The 23,542-nt window shown below is 40.9% G+C and overlaps 1 protein-coding gene across 2 annotated transcripts in view; it reads left to right on the top strand.

The window, feature by feature from the left end:
* Window positions 1–23,542, top strand: part of GINS1 (GINS complex subunit 1) — a 498,875-nt gene that overhangs the window by 316,189 nt on the left and 159,144 nt on the right. For both annotated transcript variants that reach the window (XM_044057650.1, XM_044057644.1), the window contains exon 4: window positions 6,160–6,250. In XM_044057650.1, coding sequence (XP_043913585.1) covers window positions 6,160–6,250 — 91 coding nt within the window. The remainder of the gene's footprint in view (window positions 1–6,159; window positions 6,251–23,542) is intronic.

Genomic DNA, 23,542 nt, shown 5'->3' with positions numbered 1-23,542 from the left:
CCGGGAACTATAGATCCATTAGCCTGACCAGTGTTATCTGCAAGGCCATGGAACAAATCATCATGGGCCTTCTTAACAAAGATATAGGAAATCTCCAAACACTTGATCCCGCTCAGTTTATCTTTGTTAAGGGGAGATCATGCCTGCTAAGTTTGGACTTCTTTGAGACAGTCACCAAAGCCCTAGAGGAGGGCAAATCTATGCATATGGCTTACCTAGACTTGGCCAAGGCCTTTGACACAATCCCCCACTCAGGCGTCATTGATAAACTTAGCAACCCATATATTGTCAGGTAGGTTGCAAACAGGCTCACTGTTAGAACTTGTATGGTAAACATAGGGGGACTCCACCTCCTCCAGCAGACCTGTAACCAGTGGTGTTCCACAGGGATCAGTTCTGGGACCCAACGGTTTGGAATCTATTTCCCTGAAGTACAGGCTAAAACTAAAGGACTGTGGCTGACAAAGTTTGCTAATGACTGCATACTGGGAGCGATCATATAAACCCCTAACTATGTCAACATCCTACAAGAAGGTCTTGCTCAGACTAATGACTGGTGCCAAAGTCATGGTCTTAAACTTAATGCAGAAAAATGCATTATTATTCCCTTCAGCAAGGGTGATGTTCCTGCAAACTACCACATCAATAGCAATACCCTCAGCATACAGTCATTAGTGAGAGATCTGGGCACACAGGTCGACATCAACTTCGGTCACCATGTCTCCACAGTGGTAAAAAGGGCATTTTATATTGCTCGTCTCAAAAGTAAGGTATTACCTGTAGAAAAAGAGATTATAACCCCCCTGTACTCTTCCCACATCAGGCCAATAATAAGAGTACAATGCTCCCTTTGGTATGTTCCTTTCCAAACACGTGCAGCAATTGGAGAGATGACAAAGTTCTGTCATATGCAGCCAGACTAAAATCATTGTCATTTTACACTGTCGTACAGACTGCTCAGAAGCAACTTGTGCCTTGCATATAGTGTAATCGCTGGCCCAGCTTTTATAGAAATGCTGCACATTCACAAGTCAAATGGCACACGGGTCACTCACTCCAAGGACCTTAACCTGGTATGTTACATCAACATAACTTGCTGGAGAGCCAGATTTATTTCGCAGAGGTTGCCCCACTGTTGGAGCAAGCTTTCTATTCATGTTAAACGAAGCCCCTCATTGGCCCTATTTAAGTTTAATTTGGATGATTGGATTGGTAACAGGAAATTCACCCCTGGGGTTCCACCTGTGTCCCTCTTGGACAGGTGCAATAGGTGCTGATTTTAGTGTCTGCTTGAATCAGACACACTTGGGAACACAGGTTGAACTTAGCTAGGCTTGTAAGGCCCTGGGGCTGTTAGCCTAGTAACCTCCTATAGTCCTGTGTAGTCTGGGAAGGTTGTAACTGTGGACTAATCATGCACTGCAAGTATTAACAAAGAGAAAGACTAATTTCTTAGCAGATCCTTTGTTGTGTTTAAAAGAGTGCAATGGGAAGAAGGGGTAGATGCCCTCCCTGTCCATTTTGTCTAAATGGGAGAACCAAGGTTACCTTGGTAATAAAAGAGCTATTAGAATGAGTCTTTGCTTTTCTTCTCTTGGCTTTAGTATTACTCTTGATAACAGGCATAGGTGTTGGAATGTGTGCAGAAAGTTTAGTTCTAGACATCAGACAAAACACTGACTGCTCAAGCTCTTCTGTAGAACATCCCTATCCGGTGACTGTCCTAACAGACCAACAAGTCCATCTCTGATATTCCCCACTTCCATTCTATTTCTGAAAGACATTTCTGTCTAGCTGCCACACACATAGGTTGTTTTAAGTCCTTCTCAAGTGGTCTGATGATGAGTTGTTGGAAGGAACTTAAGTGATCTAGATGTGTAATCCTGCTCCAGCCCACTTATGCCATCAAGGTCAACCTGCATGGGAAGTAAGACTAGATTCTTCCTTGCATGCTGAAAAAACACATCACTGGGGTGTTGCTTATAGCTATTTCCAGTGTTGCTGATTATTGTGTTAATCTGAAACTCAGAAGTGCAGAAAATCATCTGTAGGTTTGCTGGACTACTCCCCTTCAGATGATTTGTGTGTTCTCCAAGTACAGTTTGATGCAATTGTGGTTAAGTTTTGAGAGCCATCTGGTGTCACAAAGGGTAATCCTAGTTTGAGTTTGTGTTGGCTTGACCTTTACCTGTTTTCCCTCCACCTGAGAATACCCTCTTGACTGCCAGAATAAGGGGTTCACTGGCTTCCATGGTGGTGGTGCTGTTCCTTTAGACTTCCACTACACCAGTGTATTCCCCTCTTGTGAAGTCTGGCTAAGGGAATCATCAGAATGGAGGCAGACTAGTATCTCATTGCATTCAAGAAGACCCTTACTTTTGAATTTAAAACATATGCTAGATGCAAGCACCAAGTTTAAAATTAAAATAAAAGTGAATCTGTCACTTATCTGCAGAGTAGTACATGCGCATTCTGTCAGAACATAAATATACAGTGCTGCTGTGATTTTGGGCCTAACAAATTTAATTTCTGAATAAAATGGATACTTTTATTCTTTGCATGCATTGTCATACCAAAATAGGCATTCATTTTTTTCTTCCATCATGATTCAAATCACAGCTGCTTCATTTGCCTTTGAAGGTAGAAGCATAACCAAGAGTGATTTATTATTTCATTATACCAGTAACATTCCCTAAAAATTTCATGAGCATATGTTAAAACATTTTGGAGATGACATAAAACCAAAATAGTTTCCCTCATTCCCTGTGTACAGAAAATATCCCAGATGAAATAATTGAGGTTACGTGAATACATGATTCAAATTAAAAATATAAAAAAAGTAAAATCACAACTTTTTAATTAAAAAATAATTTATATGAGGAAGGAAAGCTGCCACCATGTAAACTATGAAAAGTGGTGCTCATGTTGTCAGCAACTATTTAAGTATAATATAATGTATAGTAAGGACATCTTTGATATTTTACCAGTGGCAAACATTAACTGAGAAACTGATGTATTATATAATTAAAAATGCAAAGCACCAATGTATTATCAACTACATGATGATTTTGTTGAGCTTTAGCACTTAGATTGTTCATTTCTGATACATACATGCATACCAAGTTTTGGTGACAAAACATTTTGAAGTTCTTGCATAACGTAATTCATCATTATCCAGTGACACTAGGAGAAAAAGTGGGAATACATGTCAAAACTAAGACTGTATGCATACAGAATCCACAGTGATTTTTATGCAGCCACACACTGTTGTTAATACCTGTAATAACTTGTCCAGCTGAGATACTTTTAGCAGTAGCTGCAAGATGCAGAGTTACTTCAGATCTTACTGGATAATGTGACTTTTATGTCACAATCAATGGTGAATAATAAGTTACACGCTTTATTGAAAGAAATACAGAAACCTTCCTGCATCATATTGCAAAGGGGCATCAGTCATGGTCAGCAAATAAGCAACCTACTGTTATTACTGTCTACATACATATGCTGTGCAGAGGAGATTGCTGGCCCATCTAATGCCTCTAGAATGCCAAGCCAGCAAGAGTTCCATCTACTGTTTGGCATTGAGAATTATTCAGCTTAAAGAATTGCCACAGTGGGACAACCTCTGCGGTAGTTTATAATGAGTGTAGAGGTGTAGGACATAAAGCCCCACAAAGAGTAGTTATGATGACACATACCGAATCCCACACATCCAGGTTCACTAACAGAAATCATGTATTTATCAAAAATACAGAGCTTGTAGATTAGTCACATCCTCAGCATCGGCAGAACTATGGCCCGCAGGTATTGGGACCATTCGGCATGTAAAAGTTTTCCAGGCCGCCAGACATTCTACACTATCCCGTAAAACACACCACATTGTCAAACCTCTCTAGATTTTCAGTGTGACAAGTAAAAGGTGTCTAAGGTTTAAACTAAATTGAAGACTCGCTCAAGACTGACCTGCACCAGAGGATGGGGGAAGGTGGGAGGGTACGTTAGCGAAAATGGACTTTGTCTTACAGAAATAATATATCACTTTTTTGTCTAATAAGAGGTCATCCATCCTCCATAAAAGCAGGAGGACAGAGCGCCAGACATACACTCCTGGGTGGTTCTGCTTGCGAAAACATATGCTTGACAACGGACTCCAAAGCAAGACTTGGACATCACAATTAGCTTATACTGTCTTGAGACAGAGTTGAGAAATTATCAAGCAGATGTTCACAGATATCCTGTGCTGCGCTTCTGAAAAAGGCTGTAGAAGTAGCAACTGCTCTCCTAGAATGAACCTTGTGTATTGTAGGAAGAGGCTTATTGTTAATACAAAGCTGTGTAAACCAGACGGCCATCTTGACAAAGTAAGTTAAGAAAATTTCTGTCAAAATTTTCCTTAGGATGGCCATCTTTGCAAAATTGTGTTTGCCCTCTCAGTGTAAAAATTGAGCTGATAATGCAATTCTGTACAGTGGAGGAGATTTGTCTCTGATTAGTACAGTCAGTGAAGAACACAGGATGATGGGACTGGTTAAATATCAGCAAAGTCTTTTTACCTTTTCATTTTGCAGTAATTACTCATCGTGTAAAGTGGCTTTCTGATTGTAAAATATATAATTTTTACAAAATTTACTAAACTTTTGTTTGCATTTTCTGTATACTAAGCAGCTGTTCAATTACATTCTGGTAACATGTCCCTTTTTATCGCTGATGACACAACTGTATGGAAAAAAAACACATTTTTATCTTGCCATGAATTACTGCACCTCCCAAAGCTCTCTGTACCAAAATAAGTACTCATTCCTGTTAGCATCCTGTCACTTAGAATGGAACACCTGTAGTCTGTAGATTGTGAATCAACATTTGTAGAACTCTGTGCAGACCAGTCATTGACTCTCAAACTTGGTGTTTTTTTATTTTTTTCAGGTGTTCCATTCTAAGTGAACGGAAGTCTAGTCTGACAACAAATGGTAGGGCTACTTGTTTTCAGAATCTGCACTCTTTTAGTGCATTATGGGACAGATTTAGCTTTCCAATGGAATCAGGATGTCTGCCCCTGTGAGGTCAGAGAAGGATTAAAAAAATAAAATTAGGAATGAGTACTTATTTTGCTACAGGCAGCTTCAGAAGGTGCAGTAATTCATGGCAAGATAAAACCTGTTTTTCATCATTTGCCTATAGTAGTCCTTTAAGGTTGTTGGTAAGTTTATGGCCTGGAGGCTTGGGGGAGGGGGGCTTCAGTTCCCTGAATTTATTTTAGGGTCTATATTATATAGTCGAAGTTTCAAAACTTCGAACCTCATATGAACAAAGGTCAAAGCATCAACTATATAATAAAATATTAAAAAAAAAAAAAAAAACTTTCCTTACCGCTCTGAGCAGGGGGGCAAGCCCCCTGCACCCCCCACACCCCCTTACTTAAATATACCAACTCCGAGAATGCACTTCAGTGCAGAAAGGGAAAATGTACCATTCTGCGCGTGAAAAGCCATTGACTTTCACCTTCAACCTTTCCGACGTTTGATCATATGATGTCGACCATCTGTGATTCGTACATCAGAACGGACACATCTAATATAGACCCTTTTTTATTATGTCTCCTCACTTTTCATTGCATGTTTTTTCATTACAGGTGGTTGGTTGCATTTTAATTGTAATTATAAAAAGTATGAAATGGGAGCCGAAACACCTAAGAAATGGGACCAGGGACTCAGTCCTCAACCAGACAGAGAGACATCAACCATATGTTAGCCCCATATTTTTATTACATGCTGACGGCTGGAGATATTTTGTGGGAAAGTGGAGTAGAGTTGTTGCTAAGGGAGATGGTTTGGCATTGGAGCAGTCATTTAAACTTTTTGGGGCTTCCATCCTTAAGGGAATTCCATTTCAGGTTTAACTCTAACCATATGCATGCTTCTGTTCATCTCATCTACTCTTACTGTATACTAGTTAGCAGATGTGCCTTTTTTGTTATTTTACATATGCTATGCAGGATTATTTTAACTTTGTCAGGATTAACGTTAATACCCAAAGGAACTGGTCTTGGGAATTAGAATACTGTATCTTGCCAAATAAAATGAAAAGCACTTGTTGGAGTTGCTTATAAATTACTAAATATGGAAGAAGCTATATTATCTAATCAGAATTCATTTTTCTTAGCTATGACCGCCTTCTTCGCATCCGAGCCCTAAGGTGGGAGTATGGCAGTGTGCTGCCATCTGCATTAAGATTCCAGATGTCTGCAGATGAGGTATTGTTTATTTATCCAATTACATTACCAAAATGTTTTAAGTTAGTCAAGGAATCTGTATTAGATTGTCATTTTTTTTCAGAAATACTTTGACTGCAGCTGTTGTATTTTATTTGGTCATCTCATAGAATTATTCATTTCAGCAGTAGTGAAATTGGAAAATCAAACTTTGAAGGCCCTCCACAGTGGGTAACTTTTTGGGCTTTGTGTTATAATATTCTCAGCTTGGTAGAGTTCTAACATTTCTGTTTCTTCCACACACTTCCTGCCATCTCACAAAATGACTTAATTTACCAGGACATCCTGTACTCCTTAGAATTTGCTTGTAAAGTACAGCATTAGAATGTTGCTGTATTGAGTGCCTAAATTGCATAAAGCCCAGGACCTCCATAGCCACTGTTTACTCTGTCAGGGAGAAATGGGCAGTGTGAAGAACTTTTGCAAGTACCAGTGCTTTGGCCATCTCTGTGTTGCAGAGGGAGGAGGCTCTGAATGCTACCTAGTCGACCCAGGTGCAGTTAGCTGCCAAATGCTTGAAAAGCCAGCTTGGGGAATGAAAGTGAAGGGCTGCTGTCTGCATGCCCTTCCTTGAAGGGGGCTGCAGGCTGCAAGGCACACTGTTTTCACTGACACCATAGCAAAGACTGGATGTCATTGTGAAATTTTTGTAGCTGTGGGATGTAATGGGCACATTCTTGACAAAAAGCACGTATTCTGTAACCAGACATAACATGACTAGGAGTGCTTATGCTTCAGAATTCAGCATTTCAGGTAGCACATAGAACCAGCCTCAGGGGTTGGGGAGAGATTAGAGAAAACACACACACACACACACACACAAAACCTTCTTTGATGCTGGTGAAGTGCTCCAAGTAGTTCTCCATCTTTTGAATAATTGGTATCCATCCTTAATGGTGGGTAGCCTCTGTTGGGGGGGGGGGTCCACCAGGCTATAGAGAAGGACAATGCCTTTGAGGTTTTGAGAAACAACAAAAAATGAATGAGGACAACACTGCGGTATGGAGACCAGACTTCTTCATGGCTAACTTGGATGACAACTCCTCTGGATAAATGGATGAATAGTTAGCAGTCTTGAGGGTGGGAGGTTAGAGAAGCATATAAAAAGTGCCAGTGTTTTATTCCAGCCAGCCATTGAAGAGTTTAGAAGCTCGAGGCCTACGTCAGCATGATGAAGGTGGTCGCTTTATAGGATGATCAGTACAAGGACCAGTAGGAGAGTCATCCATATGATCTCCAGTCTTTGTCGGGAAGGTGGAAAATGGTTAGGGATGAAGAGACCAGGCATGAGCTGGAGCTGGCTCCCCTCAAATGCTACTGGTGACATTGCTGTTTGTTTTCCAGAAATGAAAAATCCTTGGCGGTAAACTGCTCTGTATAAAATAACAAACCAAAATGAAAACCTGTAGACATACCGAAGCAGAAACATGTCTAAAAGCCCAACGCTTGAAAATGACACTTACAAAATGCCATCAGAGTACTGACTTGTGTAAAACTAATGCAGTGTTTAAGATAAGCGCTTTCACAAAAAGTTTGCTTCCTCAGATCATCTTTTTTTTTCCCATTTGAGCTTGTTTGCTTGATGTGTTTGATCACTGGATTTGTGCTTGCTGCTGCTGTAGCATTTGTGTAGTCTTAGATTGTACTTAAAGATCACAACATCTCAGAGAAAAAGAAAAATGATTTTTTAATGGTTGCTTTTTCTCAAATTTGAAGTAACCACTGCGTGAGAATTTCAGTTAGGTGTATGAAAGTGTGGGAGGGTGTGTCCTGTGCAAAAATGCTTATGATATGCCTGCAGTTCTAGAGATCTGGCATTGACTAACAACCCGAGAAGCTACAGAGCCAGTCTGTAGGGATAGACCTAAGTGGCAAACATACAGCTTACATACATCGGGGCGAGGTGTTGGCTTTTGCAACAAAGTGCTGCTCATTGTCAAAGGCTGGAATGCATCATTATTGGGACACACACATATGTCCACATAGATGGAAGGATGGATATGAATGTGCCATGAGAAATAAATGAGTGGGAGCACCCATGCATGCGCTTATGTACTGCTCGCCTTTCCTGTTGGGGGAAGTATGGGCCATATTAAAAAAAATCCTGTGGTTTAAAGCAGATGATACAGGGTCGTCGGGATGCTTTGATCTCTTCTTCCTCCCTCTGATGATGGTTAAAAGTTCCACCAGCTGTACCCCCAGGTTGATGGCCCTGGTCCAGTGATTAAACCACTTAGTTTAATAGAGGGTCAGCTTGGTTGGGGGTGCAAAAAAAATTTAAAAATGCTTGTGATTTATTTTGTGTTTCTTTACATGTAAAACAGGTTAGCTCATATGTCTGTGTTTCTTGCATGTATGTATATCTGAGTTCATGGGTTTTATAGTTTGAGGGCAGTACTTGGCAAAGTGCTCATGGTCTTCAGACTGACTTAGCTTGTAGTTCTTGTATTCTTAGTACTAGCAGAGTAATATTATACTGCAATAGCAAATGCCGAGGAGACAGGTGTGCACTGCATGCCTAGTCCTGCTACCGTACTTAAACACTGCTTGATGTGCCAGCTTCTGACCCTCTTTTGTTCATTGTTTCCTTGCTGCTACTTCATCTAGTCTACACCATATTGTAGTGGCAAAGCAAACCAGATCTTCTTCTGTGCTGGGATATGCAAGACAGCTTGTTGTTTCTCACTCCCATCTCCCCTAGTTTTCTGTTCTAGTGCCAGTTTTGCTAACTGAACACAGGTCGCCTGGGTTGCAGTCAAGTATACATCCATTTGTCCCACTGTGCTGTCTATCTGTATAGAACACATTTTGATGCCTAAGGAAGTCTTTGAGCAGGCCTTTCAAAAACAGTTTCTATTTGTGACTTGTACTGCCCTTAGGCATCACGGTGTTGTGTCCTGACACCCAGCACCTTCCTGCTGGATTTAGGAGTAGCAGACTGTATCCGTGTTCCTCGGTCTCCGTCTCAGAACAGTATTTTGAGGAACTTGATGTCCTATTTCGGTGATAGGTAGATAGGTAGATAGATAGATAGATAGATAGATAGATAGATAGATAGATAGATAAGAATAGCATAATCTGAGCTGCCTTACTGCTAATCCTTCCTTTTGAGAGGCACTCCGGATTTATGACATACTGATAGGCTGAGGATGTTACTCTCTACCTTCACCCTAGAAACTGCTGAGGAATCTTGGGTTATTTCCCCTACCGTAGCCTCCCACCACACCTGTCTTTATAGATGGTATGTTTGTAACAAGGAAGCATCTAGACTCAAGTTACCTGTGCTACTAAGAAAGTGAGTACCATCACCAGGTGCTTAGCAAACTGAGAGGATATGTTGACTAATCATCCCAAGGCAAAGGACTATGTTATCTGTCCAAGATGGCATAATTCCCAAAGAACATATCACCTTTTAGCCGTGATTTTCAGATGCAGAGACCAAAGATTTGGACAGGCTGGGCAGGATGCTCTTTGGGCCTTTAATTATTTGTCTTTTCTGTCTCATTCGGAGTCGTCTCTTGTGGATAAGATTCTGGAAAGCGTGTTAGAGCTCACTAACTCTTTGATCAGTGAGACTCTGAAAAAGCTCTTGATACTGACTTCCTCAGTTGACATTCATTTAGTCCTCTGTGGTTTGGATTGTGTAGATGCTGTGGCTGAAGCAGACTCAAGAATATGTTCACCAGATTTTTTTTGTTCTGGCCCTTCTGCTTTAAGAACGAACTAATGCATGCCATTCTGAGTTACCCCTTTCAGAATGATGTCATCTTTAAGCACATAACACAGGACCTAGTTAAAGCCATCCAGGAGATGAAGCAGGCATTGAGCACCATAGAGAGTCACCAATACCACCCTCACCCTTAGCTTCCTTCTTATCTTCTAGTCTTCTCAGTGTCTCAAGAAGAAGCAGCAGGACCCTCCCTGCTTTGTGAAGAGATCCTGTGGACTTTCCAAGGGAGGATTACTGAAAAGTTTTTCCCCACTTGGGGGCCAGTTTTGAAAACCAGTGAGTTCTAGTAGTAGTCTCATTAGACCACATCTAGAACTTGATAGATCCTTCACCAGAAACAGTTTTGCTAAAGGACCAGGTGCTCCCTGCAGTGTTTCAGCTAACAGTTATCAAAAGGGCTGTGGAGCCTCTCCCACCTTTGAAGAGAGGAGAATTGAAAGTTTTTTCCCTGCCTTTTCCTTGTTCCAGAACAGATGGAGGAGTTTTGGTCTGTTGTGGACCTCCACAATCAAATCTGGTTTGTCAATTTCTAGATTGTAACTCTCCAGGCAAAGACTTATGCCCCTGCTGCTACAGGTGATCTATATGGTGTTACAAGGCATCATGAATTCCTTTGGCACATCACTGTCAAGGGTCTGTACACAAGATTCCTTTCGTAGTCTCACGTGAGCTTCATTTTCTGTAGAGTCTTAACTTCTTTTCCTTCCTGTTCACCATCTGTGTATTATGCATTTCTGCTGCTGTTCTGATAAGCAGTGTGTTATAACTGAACATAAAATATGGGCGTGTCCATCAGTATGATGAGTGCTAGCTTTTGCAACAGTGTTTTCAGGTGGGGAGATGCATTAAAAGCACTCAGAGTATGGTATAGTTTGAAAACGTGATTAAAAAAAAAAATGTATCTATCCTTTGTTGACTCGCTTAGTCCTACTAATTAAGTGGTCTTTTCTTTTGTTTTTTTTTTGTGGGGGGTGGGGGTGGCTGAGGTGGTATCTATACTACTAGAGAAAATTTGGCCAGGGCATCTAGGAATTTCCCCTACTCTTTGGAGCTGCTAGATGGTGCCAAAAGGCTCCTACAGCAACAAAGAAGAGGCAGTGGCATAGCTAGGTTGGAGCAAGAGGGGTACCTGCCCGGGCACAAAGTGTTGGGGGGGGGTGATCAGCTGATGCTAATCTGTAACGCTTTACTGGCTTTTAAAAGTCGTCACTGCATTCATAGTCAAACCTGAGTACTGTAGTTCACTGTGTGTGCTCTTAACTGTAGCAGTTGTGTGCTGCATTTGTAGCAAGCAGTTTGCTACAGTTCATAATAAAAAAAAAAATTCTTAACTAAAACATGAGCGCTATAGCACTCTGCGCAGGTAGTGTATAAACCTTAGCAACTTTGTGCTACAAATGCACAAACTGAGTGTGTCCCTTTGTTTCAGTAGATAATGCAGTAACTAAAGCATATGCAGCAGTGACAGCAGACAGAGGAGAGCAGCAACAAAGTGTTAGTTCTCTCTTCTTTTTTAAAGACACTTTTATTGTCTGTGAGAAAAAGAACAAACAATTATACTGTAATAGCTAGACAATTATGTATGGTACAGTTTAACTGTTCTTGGTTTTAAAGTTCAAGAAATTCGGTCTTTTATACATATTGAGATAGAGACTTTTGTAACTTAACATTTGAAACTAATGGACTAATGATGACATTTGTGGAACTGTTAAACAAAGGGGACATTTTTCTGTGGAATAATTATTTGTTTTCTGATAGTAACTTAAATGTTAAAAAAAAAGTTATTTTGTAGTTTTGAACTGATGAACTAGAAGATGATGGTAAAAAATGCATGCAGGGGTCTGTGTGACACTGTTGGCAATATTATGAAAGTTAGAGATGAGATAAACTTATGGAAAGGGCAGTGGAGGTTGGAAGCTCTCTTGAAATGTGAAAAAAAAACATGGTGAAACAGACTCTTGGATCTAACTCTTGAGCTCCTTCCTTTACCCAGAATGCCTAAGAGCCTTGTAATACCCCAGATTTCATTTGCCACTTGTACGCTTCAGACATGGATCATACTCTCTCAGGCTTTTGATATGTTGCTTCTACATTTTTCGTGAGTTAAAATAAAAAAAATTACTTTTCCTACCTCTTTCTGCACTATATTTCACCCTTCTTCCATTTTTCTTTTATCATTTTTTCTACTTCAGGATCAAAATCCTTTTTTTCCTACCTGCTCCTTTTTTATGGTTACTTTAGTTTTCATAGTTTTATTTTTCTTTCCTCCTGTAATTTTTTTCCCTACCTGTACATAGGATATTTCTTGTATACCAGTGCTGGTATATTCATTGTATTCCTCTTTAACAAAACAAAAAAAAAATCTCTGATTTTTTTTACCTTCTTCTGGATATGGCTGAAAAGCCAGAAAGCTTTAATAAGTGTGCTTCCTATGGACATAAGATGCTCCATTCTGATGCCTTAGGGTGTGCGTGTATTGTTTAGGAGTGGCCCACCTTGAAACCTCCTGTCAGATTTGAGCGAGTTTCAGCTCTTGGGCCTTAAGCAGTGGTCGCAATAAGCTGGTGTTAGAGTTTGCTGCCTGCATCAAGGGCTCAACTCCCCCACTAAGAAATGGAAACCTTCTTTGGTGTCCAGGGACCATAGAAAATGCTATCCTGTCTGCTCTCCGAAACCTGCTCTAGCCTTGGAGCCACCAGCTAAACTGCCAAAAAGGCTAGATGTGGCATCTTTGGATCCCACGTCAGAGGCACTCAAATTTCTTCAGTCTTGGAGCCCTTGTTTATCACCAGAGCCTATTTCCCCACATCTCAAATCACCCTTCTTACAAGAGACTCTGAAGGGAATGTCACATCCCCCTTCCCACATCATCCTTATCAGGTCCTTCTGGAGTCTTTCCAAGGCAGATGTGGATAGGCTGATGAGGAAGTTCCTCAGGGCTGAGATTCAGATGAGGGGGTATTACCATCTCTGTCTCCCATCAGATCCATGAACCACCAGCCTGCATCTCATCCAATTATATCTCCTTGTCCAGTCTGTCTAGTGATTTTTAGAGCCCTCGGATCTGAGTATTCCGAGAGTTGATGTGTCATATCCAAAGACAGCTAGGTCTTTGACTCTGACTGTGCCCCTGACTCATTTAGCATCGATCCCTGTAGGACAGGATGAGTCTCTGAGCAGAGGCTTCAGCTGTGGGTCCAGGGGATGGTTTCGACTCCTAGGTTTTCAGGGCCTTCACTTCCCTTCAGCGCTTTGGTACTGGATAGCTTGGATCTGACTCCTCCCTCAAGGCAAGATCCCGGGCAGGGTTGAGGCTCAGCAACACCTGGAGCTTCAGCTCAAATGAGGCCAGCAATGACTTCTCCTGGTTCTTCTGCATTTGAGGTGGTGGAGAGAGTTTTCTGTCAACAGAGAGTGTAATCTACTCTTATCTCTTTGGATCCTACCACCCTGTCAACTTCAGATCCTAGTTCTGATCAACCTATTCCACAGAGCCAGCTGTCCCATTTGAGCCTCCAGGCAGTTCCTCTGCAGGAACTTCCTCTATCTTCCAATATCTCTGTAGATCATTCCAGTCAGGGAATTTCAATGGATTTTTTTTTTATATCATTGGCAGTGAACCACCAGGTAACCCACTTGTCTTTAGTACAGAAGGCTGTGGATTCTTTTCCCATAAATGGGAGATGGATTTCTATTTCTGGCACTGTAGTGTAGCATGGTGGGGGGGGGGTGCTGCACTCCTGAGTGTGTCATCTTTTCATTGCTAGGCTTGTAAAGGCCTAGGACCATTAACCTAGTAACCCCCTATGAAGAGGTCCCCCGGTAGAGATTGTGTAAAAGGAAGCACATAAATTCCCTCAGGAATCTTTAACCGAAGATACCGACTTTGGTGAAGGGGAGGGGTCCCCACCAGAGCACATCTCTTTTGAAGACATTCTACAGATCCTTAGCCAGAAAGGTGGATGGTCTTTCGATCCCCCTTCTCAGGAGGAGTCAGTGTTACTAGAAGACTTCAGGTTAGGCTCATCTACGTCTTGGGTTACTCCCCCGATGGATAACCTTATAGGTCTTGTGTTTTGCTGGACATGAGAGGAAGTGGATACTGTAGAACCCTATCCCCTGTCACACCAATAAATTTCCAAACTTCAATGGAGTAAGGGTGTTCTTGTAGATACTTGTGGTAGCTGACACTAAGAGCTTGCAGAACAGTGCTCTTCTGTCCATCCTCCTAACAGAGAGCCCAGGGGTGTGGACAGGTTTGGAAAGCAAGTTTATGCCTCAGTGACTTTTGCTTTATGATCACTTAATTGTTTGGCACATTTCACCAGATTGCAGAGAGACTTGAAGAACTGTGCAGGTCTCTTCCTGGGTCCATGTCGGCAGAGGAGCATAAACTGTTATCTTCACAGCTGGACACCCTTCAGTTTATTTCCAATGCATCCATCAGGTTAATTTCTTATGCAGCTGAGGATTCCTCACGGGCGGTGAATCCAAGCATAGCCATCAGGAGACATGCCTAGATGTGCTTATGCAACTTTGCAGAGCCCTTTAAGTCTTCTTTCAGCAATGCTGCCTTTGATGGATCTTCCTTGTTTGGCCCTACACTAAAAGAAATGTTCTCCCATAGTGAGCAAAATGGAAAGACCTTGTCTGTTGTTGGGAATGTTTTTCTACCCCGCAGAGATCCTTTTTCAAGAATCAGTGCAGAAGTAAAACAATGTGGTTCTGCAAGTCACAAGGTCCCTTCCAGGGAATCATGGGAGGAAACTTCCCTCAGAGGTGGGGGGTGTATAATGAAAGATGTCTGCTGTTGCAACAGAGGAGGCCCGCAGAACCAAAAGTTTCAAGATAGCTTCTCAAATAAACCCTGGGCATCAATAACAAGAGACATTTGGGTGCAAGAAAATAGATCCAGAGGATGTTTCATTCCTTTTTGGCAAAACCCACCATCCAAATGGAAACCTTTCCCTGATCTACCCAGTCAGCAGGAGTTAGCAGCCTTAGAAATTCAAAAGCTGCTAGACAAGAGAGTCATCTAAGAGGTCCCACCAGACCAGAAAGGATTCAGAATTTACTCAAGGTTCTTTTCAACTCCAAAGAAAAACTGGGGACCCAAGATCCAGTCTGGATCTCATCAATCTATATCAGTTTGTAAAGAAATCCAAGTTCCGGATGGTGTCAGTTCAGTCCATTCTACCTTTCCACAGAAGGATGATTAGATGTAGATGTGCTCTGTCGTTTTCCAGGATGCGTACTATCACATAAAAATGAACAGATGCTCCAGGAGATTCCTGCGCTTTTAGCTGGGGGTCTGTCATTACCAGTTCAGAACCATGCCCTCTGGTCTCACCACAGCCCCCAAGGTGCTCACCAAATGTATGGCAATGGGAGCAGCTCACCTAAGTGTTTCCTTACCTAGACAACTGGCTCCTCACTGCCCCAACCGGGCATCTCCATGAGAAAGCAAAGGACTACTTTCTCCAGTTACGTCAGTCTTAAGGAATCACAGTCAGTTATGCCAAATCCCATCTACAACCTGTTCAAGTCTTGGAGTTTATAGGAGCTTTCCTGGACACCATCAGTCAGTTGGCCTTCCTTCCATCAGAGTACAGTCCTTAAGACTGCAGGTGACAGATTCTTTCACATCCTTCTCCCACAGCAAAACTAGTTCTTCAGGCTTTAGGATCAGTGGTGGCTATTACGTTGGTCCCAGTGGCTTGACTCCACATGCTTGTTCCTCAGTGAACTCTAGCTGTCCAATGGTAAATTCATTTACAGCCTCTATTATATTTGATAAAACTTTCTTGGGTTTGTAAGGATTCTCTGCGTTGGTTAGTATGGTCCAGCAAAGTTTGTCAGGGAATGCCCTTTCGTGTTTCCAGCACCGGTAGCCACGGTGACCATAGATGCCTCCCAGTGGGGGGCACATTTCTTGGAACAGACAGTCCAAGGCACATGGTCCCCAGAAGAGATCAATGTGTGTATCAGGGTCTTGGTGATGAGGACAGTCCTAGTGTCGATGGCCTTTCAGGAGACTCTTCGTACAGGGAAGATTGCTGTCCAAACAGACAAGATGTCTGTAGTTTGGTACTTCAACAAATAGGGAATTCAATCCTATTCCCTTTGTTGATGAGGCAATGAGAGTGTGGCAGTGGGTGAACTCCGCCAACCACTTTCTTATGGCAAAGCATGTACCAGGAGAAATCCAACATGCTAGCGGGCAAACTCAGCAGGTCAGTTCTGATGCCTCACAAGTGGTCTCACAATCAGTCGGTGTCAGAGAGGATGTTCATCTCTGGGGTCATCCTTACTGTAGTCTTTTTGCCTCTCCTCACAACAGCAACAAGTGCAGCAGGTTCTCTGTCCTGACCCCCCCCCCACCAGGGGGGTCACCTAGAGATGCTCTAGTCCATGTTTGGTCCTCTGTTTCATTTACACTTTATCCCCCCTTACCTCTAATCCCCAAAATCCTTCAGAAAGCACTTCGGTTGAAAAGTAAGGTTATCCTCATTTCCCCTTTTGGCCTCATCAAGTGTAGTTTCCCTTCCTGTGGTCTTATCTTCTACATCCACCCTGGATTCTGGACCCCAGTCCAGATCTAATTTCTCAACCCTCAAACATGACACAGCCAGACATTGCAGGCCTCAAGTTGACCGCAAAGTTTCTCCAATTCCATTATTGGTTAGCCCAGGCTTTCCTCCCTGGTCTGCCAGATACTAGTATCATACCAAAAAGACTCCACTAGAAAAATGTACAAGACTAAATGGAATAGATTTTCTTATTGGGCTTATCAGAAAGACTTGGATCCTTTTACCACACCTAATCCTATTGTGTTACATTTTCTTGCTTCATTTTTTCAAAAACAGGCTAGTTTTTCCACTATTAAAGTTCAGTTAGCAGCCATTTTGAATTATCATATTGGCAGTAATATTTCCCCTCCCTCAACTTCTTCTAAACTGTGGAAAGCATTCTTTAAAGGTGCTGTTCTGCTTAGACCTCCAATTAAAGACCCTTCTCTACCCTGGGATCTTATACTGTTACTGCAAGGTTTGACTTTGACTCCTTTCCAGCCCTCAGCTACGTCTGATCTCAAGTTTCTGTCCTGGAAAACATTTTTTTTCAAATGGCCATTACTTCAGTGAGGCGAGTTTCTGAACTCCATGTACTCTCCTTAAAATTCCCTTACTTGGTTTTCCGCAAAGATAGTCACTTTACATACTAATCCATCCTTCCTGCCCAAACTAGTCTCAGAGGTGAACATCAGTCAAGTCATCAATGTGCATGTGTTCTTCCCTAATTTTTCTAACAAAGGTGAATGCATGCTTCATCTCGTTAGATGTGCATTGACGGTCTGCTTTCATCTTCATAGAACAAAGGTTTTTAGAAAAACTTGTCAGCTATTCATTTCCTTTGCCCCAGTAAGTTGGGAAAAACTGTTTACAAAGTTACCATGGCAAAGTAATTAAGAGACTGCATATAGTTTGTTTGCAGTCAATGAAGTCTGTTTTTGCAGACACCTCCAAAGGCTCACTCCATTAGATCCATGGCTACTTCATCTGCTTTCTGGTCCAGAACTTCTATTGATGATATTTCTGCTTTCTGGTCCAGAGCTTCTATTGATGATATTTCTGCTGCAGTCACTTGGTCCAGTGCCCATACCTTTATTGTCATTACAATTTGGAGTTGATCTCCAGAGGCACAGCTGCCTTTGGTTCTGTAGTACGCTGGAATATCTTCCATGAGGGCCACCCAAAGTTCTTGTAACTGGGGATTCTGTCCCATATGTTGAGGAATGAATGAAAATGACAACATCAAATATAAAAGTTACGTACTCACCATAACTATGCATTTATGTTGCCTGTTTTCATTCTCTCTCATCTTCCCCCGGCCTTACATCTGGGAGTGGCATGATAGTGATGTTGAAACCACTGTTCCAGTATGAGCCCCTGTTTTTCCTTTGTGTTATTTTTATTTGGGCTTTAGTGAGTCCTTGTTTATGTGGCAGCAGACTTAATCTGATAAATTATAGGGCTCTGAGGCATTATGGGTAAATGGGAGGAGCTTGAGAGTTGGATCCACAAGTCTAAGTAAATAGGCCAAGCCAGATCTGAGGCCCATAAGTTGAGGAAGAAAGTAAAATGGAACACAGATGCATACTTATGAGGAGTACATAACTCTTATTTTTTTTGTGGGTGATTATAGAGGGACATGGATGTGTTGGCCAGCCTAAATCATGTTTCTTTTGTGGGGTCTTTTCTCGTTTAATGAATGATTGTGATACAGTGCAATGTAACCAGTATGGGACGAAAGGACAAAACAAAAAGGTGTGTGCCTGAATGCAGGTTAAAAAGTGGGGGATGGGGGGCACTTTTATATGGATTATCAAGAGCAAACCGAAAACATCACAAGGAAGGACAACAGGAGACTGGCAGAGAGGGTGAGCAAGGTGTAGAAAAAGAAAATACATGGAGGGGAAAAATGAGAGTGAGTGCATGCAGAGAGAGGTCAGGAAAAGGGATTGATGATATTGTTTTGAAGTTCTAGTCAGTGAAAATATGACTCTGAGGATCAAGGATTATTTGTACAGAAACCCAGGAAAAATATTAAATTAGGGAAAGAGAAAAAAAATGAAAATTTAAAAATATTTCTCTAAACTTAAGAAAGGAAAGCAACAATTTTAGAGTACTGTCAGTAAATGTGAACAGTGTTATTAACACTGTAAGAAGGATGGGGATACTGGAATGGTGTGTTAAATGTGATGTGATTGTTCTGTTAAGAGGATGCAAGATTCCTGACAAGTGAAAGAAGACTTGCAAACAGAAACATTTGTGGTGTGTAAATGAAACATTTTACGTAGGAAGTGACCATTGTTTTGGAGTGGCAGCATTGTGTAAAAACAGTGACATTTTGGGAAGGTTAACTGCTGAGGATGTGAGGTGGAGAGAACATGTTTCTACGTTTATAGAACTGTATCATTATATGCATATATAACAAGCAAGGGAAGAGAAGATCTGTTTAACAAAATATTAGATTATGTGGTGGCTAACATGAAGATTATAATTGCAGGGGATTGTAGTTGTGATTTAAGGGGAAAATGTAAAAAGAAAGGGAGGGATGTAAAAAAAAATACAAGTGATAAAATGTGGTAAATTAGCTACAGTGGATATACAAAGTGTACACACCCCTCTTAAATGCCAGGTTTTTGTAATATAAAAAATGAGAACACAACAAATCATTTCAAACTTTTCCCACCTTTAATGTGACCTATAACCTGTACAATTCAATTGAAAACAAATCTGTTAGGGGAAAAATATAAAAAGTAAAAAAAAAGTATGATAAGCTGGTTTCTTAAGTGTGCACACCCTTAAACTAATACTTTGTTGAAGCACCTTTTGATTTAAATACAGCATTCACTCTTCTTGGGTACACACTTGCCATCAATTAAAGAGACTCTGATTAACTCCAAATAAAGTTCAGCTGTCCTAGTGGAATTTTCCTGACATTTACTCCAGTTGCCATTTCCACAGCATTGGGTATTCCATGGAACACAGTGAAGACAGTCATCAAAAAGTGGAAAAAATGTGGGACAACAGTGATGTTGCGAAGAACTGGACATCCCTCCAAAATTGATGAAAAGACTAGAAGAAAACTGGTCAGGGAGGTTGCCAAGAGACCTACAGCAACACTGAAGGAGCTGCAGGAATTTCTGGCAAGTACTGGTTGTGTACTGCATGTGACAACAATCTTCCCCTATTCTCCATATGTCTGGACTATGGGGTAGGGCTTCAAGACGGCGCATTTTCTTGCACAGAAAAACATCCAGGCCCGGCTAAAATTTGCAAAACACTACATCGTCTTCGCAAAAGCACGTGGAAAAAAATGTGTCATGGTATGATTTCCTGTATGATGGAATTCTTTAAGTACAAAGCCAAACAGCAGATTTTTAAGTGGTATATTTTACCAGAAGCTGTTGTATTTAAATTGAGATCTACTTGTAGTATAATGCTATAGTGGTTAACATTACTGCTTCATGACACCTTGCTCTCCAGTTTGGTTCTAGCAAGGTGCCTCTTGTGCAAAGTCTGCATGTCTTCCTGTGTGCACGTGAGTTTTTCCAGGTGCTGCATTTTCCTCCCACATTCCGTAGTTGTGTAGTAGGTATAGTGACATTAAAACCTTTTTGAAAGTTGTTTCATGCTTTGTCATTCCGGTCCAGTACTCGGTATCAGTATGTTATCTGTAGCTAAGAAAATAACTTTAATGCTTTTGTACTAAAATATGTTTATTAAATATATGACAAGTAGTGACAACCTTTTGTTATCCAGTTTTCGGGGGAAGAGGTCTGTTTGAGCCAGTTTGAGTTGTGTTTGATTTGCTGAGAAAATCTCAAATTCCAGAGCAGGGCAGTCAGTTTAGAATTGTTTTTGGTCTATATTAAGCATTTTTCATAAATCCAGAAGTACTGCACATTTTACATGCCTGGAGTGTTGAGATTTGTGAATGAGCTCTTTTTTGGTTGGAATGGTCTTGTGCTACTATGTCCAGGTCAAAATTTATGCTGTATATTTTTTTTAGGTATATTTAAATATCTTATAAGGTTTGACAATATATAGTTTTTGTTAACTTGATCAGTGGTCTTAGAAACAACCTTTTTCAACCATAACCCAGGCTTGTGGTGCAGGTACACAAGGAGTAATTATATTAAGATTTTAAGAAATATTTTTATGAAAATAGTACAGTTACATAACTATCATGAAGCATTACCTGAAAAGTGGACTGAGGAACACAGCAGGTTGTATTTGCCATGTCCACTGGTCTTTATTTGACATGTTTGGTGTAATAGTTTTCACATGTTTGGTGTAATAGTTTTCATCTTTCAAGCAGAAGGTAAACTGTTCAGTTCTGACCTCTAGCCAGTGTACGAGTGGGGTTTCCATGCACTCCCCATGTCTCTGTAGTGTTCCTCCCAAGTCTCAAAAACATGAGACATAGACTCTAAGTGGTGCCCACCAGGGGAAGAGTTGTATTGCATAGACAAACTCTTTTTTTATGCATCAACTGTGGTGTGCAGTGTAGGCAAACACAGATCACAAACTACCATGGCAGGACAAGCTATATGTCTGTGTAAAAATTTGCTGTTAGTGATTTGGTCACATTGACTAATCCCACCAAAAATGGGCATGGGTATTTGCCAGTGTGATAAGTAGGTTGAGAGCTCATACTAATGGTGAGAGGAGGCTCTTTGTTTCTGTTGGCCAGTACACGCCCACCATAAAGTCCAGCAATCCTGGGTTAATAAGCTACTGATCAGCCGGTGTCCAGAACAAGAGTTGGACATAAAAACAATCATCCTGCAAAACATAAACTAAAGATTGATACACTCTCTAGGTTCACTGACAAGATGCGGCTTGAAAGTGGATCACATGATGGTAAGGAGGAAACTAGACATCCTCTATATCTAGGAGACAAGGTGGAAGGGAGGTGCAGCAAAGGCACTTGGCTTGGGGTCCAGAGTCTACTACATAGGAGACAGACTAGAAATGGCATGGGAATTGTGATGAGGGAGAGCCTTCTGATGTCAGTGAGTGATGTCATCAGAAGCAGAGATAGACTCAGGGCAATCACTGATTCTTAAAAGTACATGCTGGAAGTAGAGATGACTCCCAGTAACAGAAGGTATGGATGCAGTGTTAGTATTTGTGCTGCCAGGCTAAAGTAAGCTGGTAGAATGTCTAGGAGGCTTAAGCAAGCATTTATTTACTTCCTTAGCGTATGTAGGAGTAATATTGTGTTGCTGTGGTACTTTAATATTGTTGTGGTGTTTGATGACAGGGGATGGGATGGAGAGAATAGCCTCTAATTTATGTAAATAAGTGCTTCTCTCACATGTGTACCCAGCGTGTATTAAAAGAAATAGTTTGTCAGTAAACATGGCAGTTGGTGGACTGCCTCTGAAAATTAAGTTCTAGGAGGCTGGCTAAGGATGAGGCTAGTGTTTTTTTGTTTTTTGTTTTTGGGGGGGGACTATAAAAAAAACAATGCGAAATAGTCATGCTTGTGGACATAGTGTGTAACCAGCTTGTTTGCAATAGTAAATGGAATTAATTTTTAAGTGACATTTTGTGTGATAATAATTAGTTACTTATGTAGTTAGCTGTGAGCACTTAATATAATTTTTTTTTTTAATACTTTAAGGGGAGTGCCTTTTATAAAAAGATATTTTTATGGTTGCTACCAACAACCACTGAAAGAAGAGTGGGTGACAGCTGCGCCACCAAATTAACGTGGACAAACGCGAGCACTACTTGATTTAAGAACACAATGAAAAAGGGTGCAAGAATGTTTTTTCCCCCTTACATAACAGTATGTTCTATGGCAGAGATTGTTTCAGTGAAATTTCTCTTGAAAACCTTGGGATGTTTTAATTTAAAGTTAAATACAAATACTTGGTTTCTAGCTCCTCTTTCCATTCACAGGTAATAGACTTCTAAAGCCTATGACTCATCAAAATTCCTAACCAAAACTTTTAAATGGTGCAATCAAGCAAGATATAATATATGAAGCAATATAAGGAAAATAAACCAAGAAATTTACTTTTCCCATGCAGCAGTCTGTTCCATGGCAGAATCTAGTTCAGTAAGTTTTCTCTTGAAAAACATAGAAAACCCTTCTGCCTTGCACAACTTTTTCTTTGTAGCATCTCCTCAAAGTCAAAAGTTATAGTACCACTTGACCCCTCCCTTATTAGCCCGTCATTGACCTTAACATTTTCTCTGGCATTTACCTCCGTAATTACCAAAAACTACTTGAGAGACCTCAGATTTTTCCATATCAGTAGGATCTCAAGTCTTGGTGCCTTTAGCTTCCCTAATGGACTAAAACTGTGTTCACATACTTAGTTTCATATAGGGTTCTTAAAAATTATGTGTGTGTAGCCTTACATGCTTTGAATGACTGACTCCACATTCTTTGAACTCCTTCATCTAAGAAGTACCTCTTTTAAAACAAATACTGCTCTAGAAACGCAAACTAATGCAGTCACATTAACAATGTCAGCTGGCTTGGCAGTTAGTAGTGCAGTATATATTCCCTGTTCTGAAAGAGCTACCCTTGCATATCAAGCAGGGTCTATTCTTGGTAACCTTTTTAAAACTAATGTGGATAACTGAATGGGTAATCCAAAATTTCACCTGCAATGTCTTTCAACAACCCCGGTATTAGTGGGGAACACTATTAATCTCTCGGTGATACTGTGTGATAAGATTGAACTTTTGATAGTCTCCTTGGCTGTAAGCTTACAACACATGAATTTGCAGCCTTAAAGTTTAGAATCTGTAGACCTGAAGCAGCGGAAGCATCATATCAATATCAGAAAGAGGTTCAATATCTATACTAACCTTTTTTTTTTTTAATGTTAATAGGTTCTGGTTACCGTGTTCCTACTCGAAAGCCATTCAAGAGCACCAGTGTTCCTTAAAACTGGAATTGTATACCTGATCTCCCTCCCATTCAAGTTTGTCTTAAACTGATAAACGCTTAAACTT

The sequence above is a fragment of the Protopterus annectens genome, chromosome 1.part2, assembly GCF_019279795.1.
Source record: "Protopterus annectens isolate FY-2018-M chromosome 1.part2, PAN1.0, whole genome shotgun sequence".
Taxonomy (NCBI): Eukaryota; Metazoa; Chordata; order Ceratodontiformes; family Protopteridae; genus Protopterus; species Protopterus annectens.
This window is presented reverse-complemented; position numbering and strand designations above follow the sequence as displayed.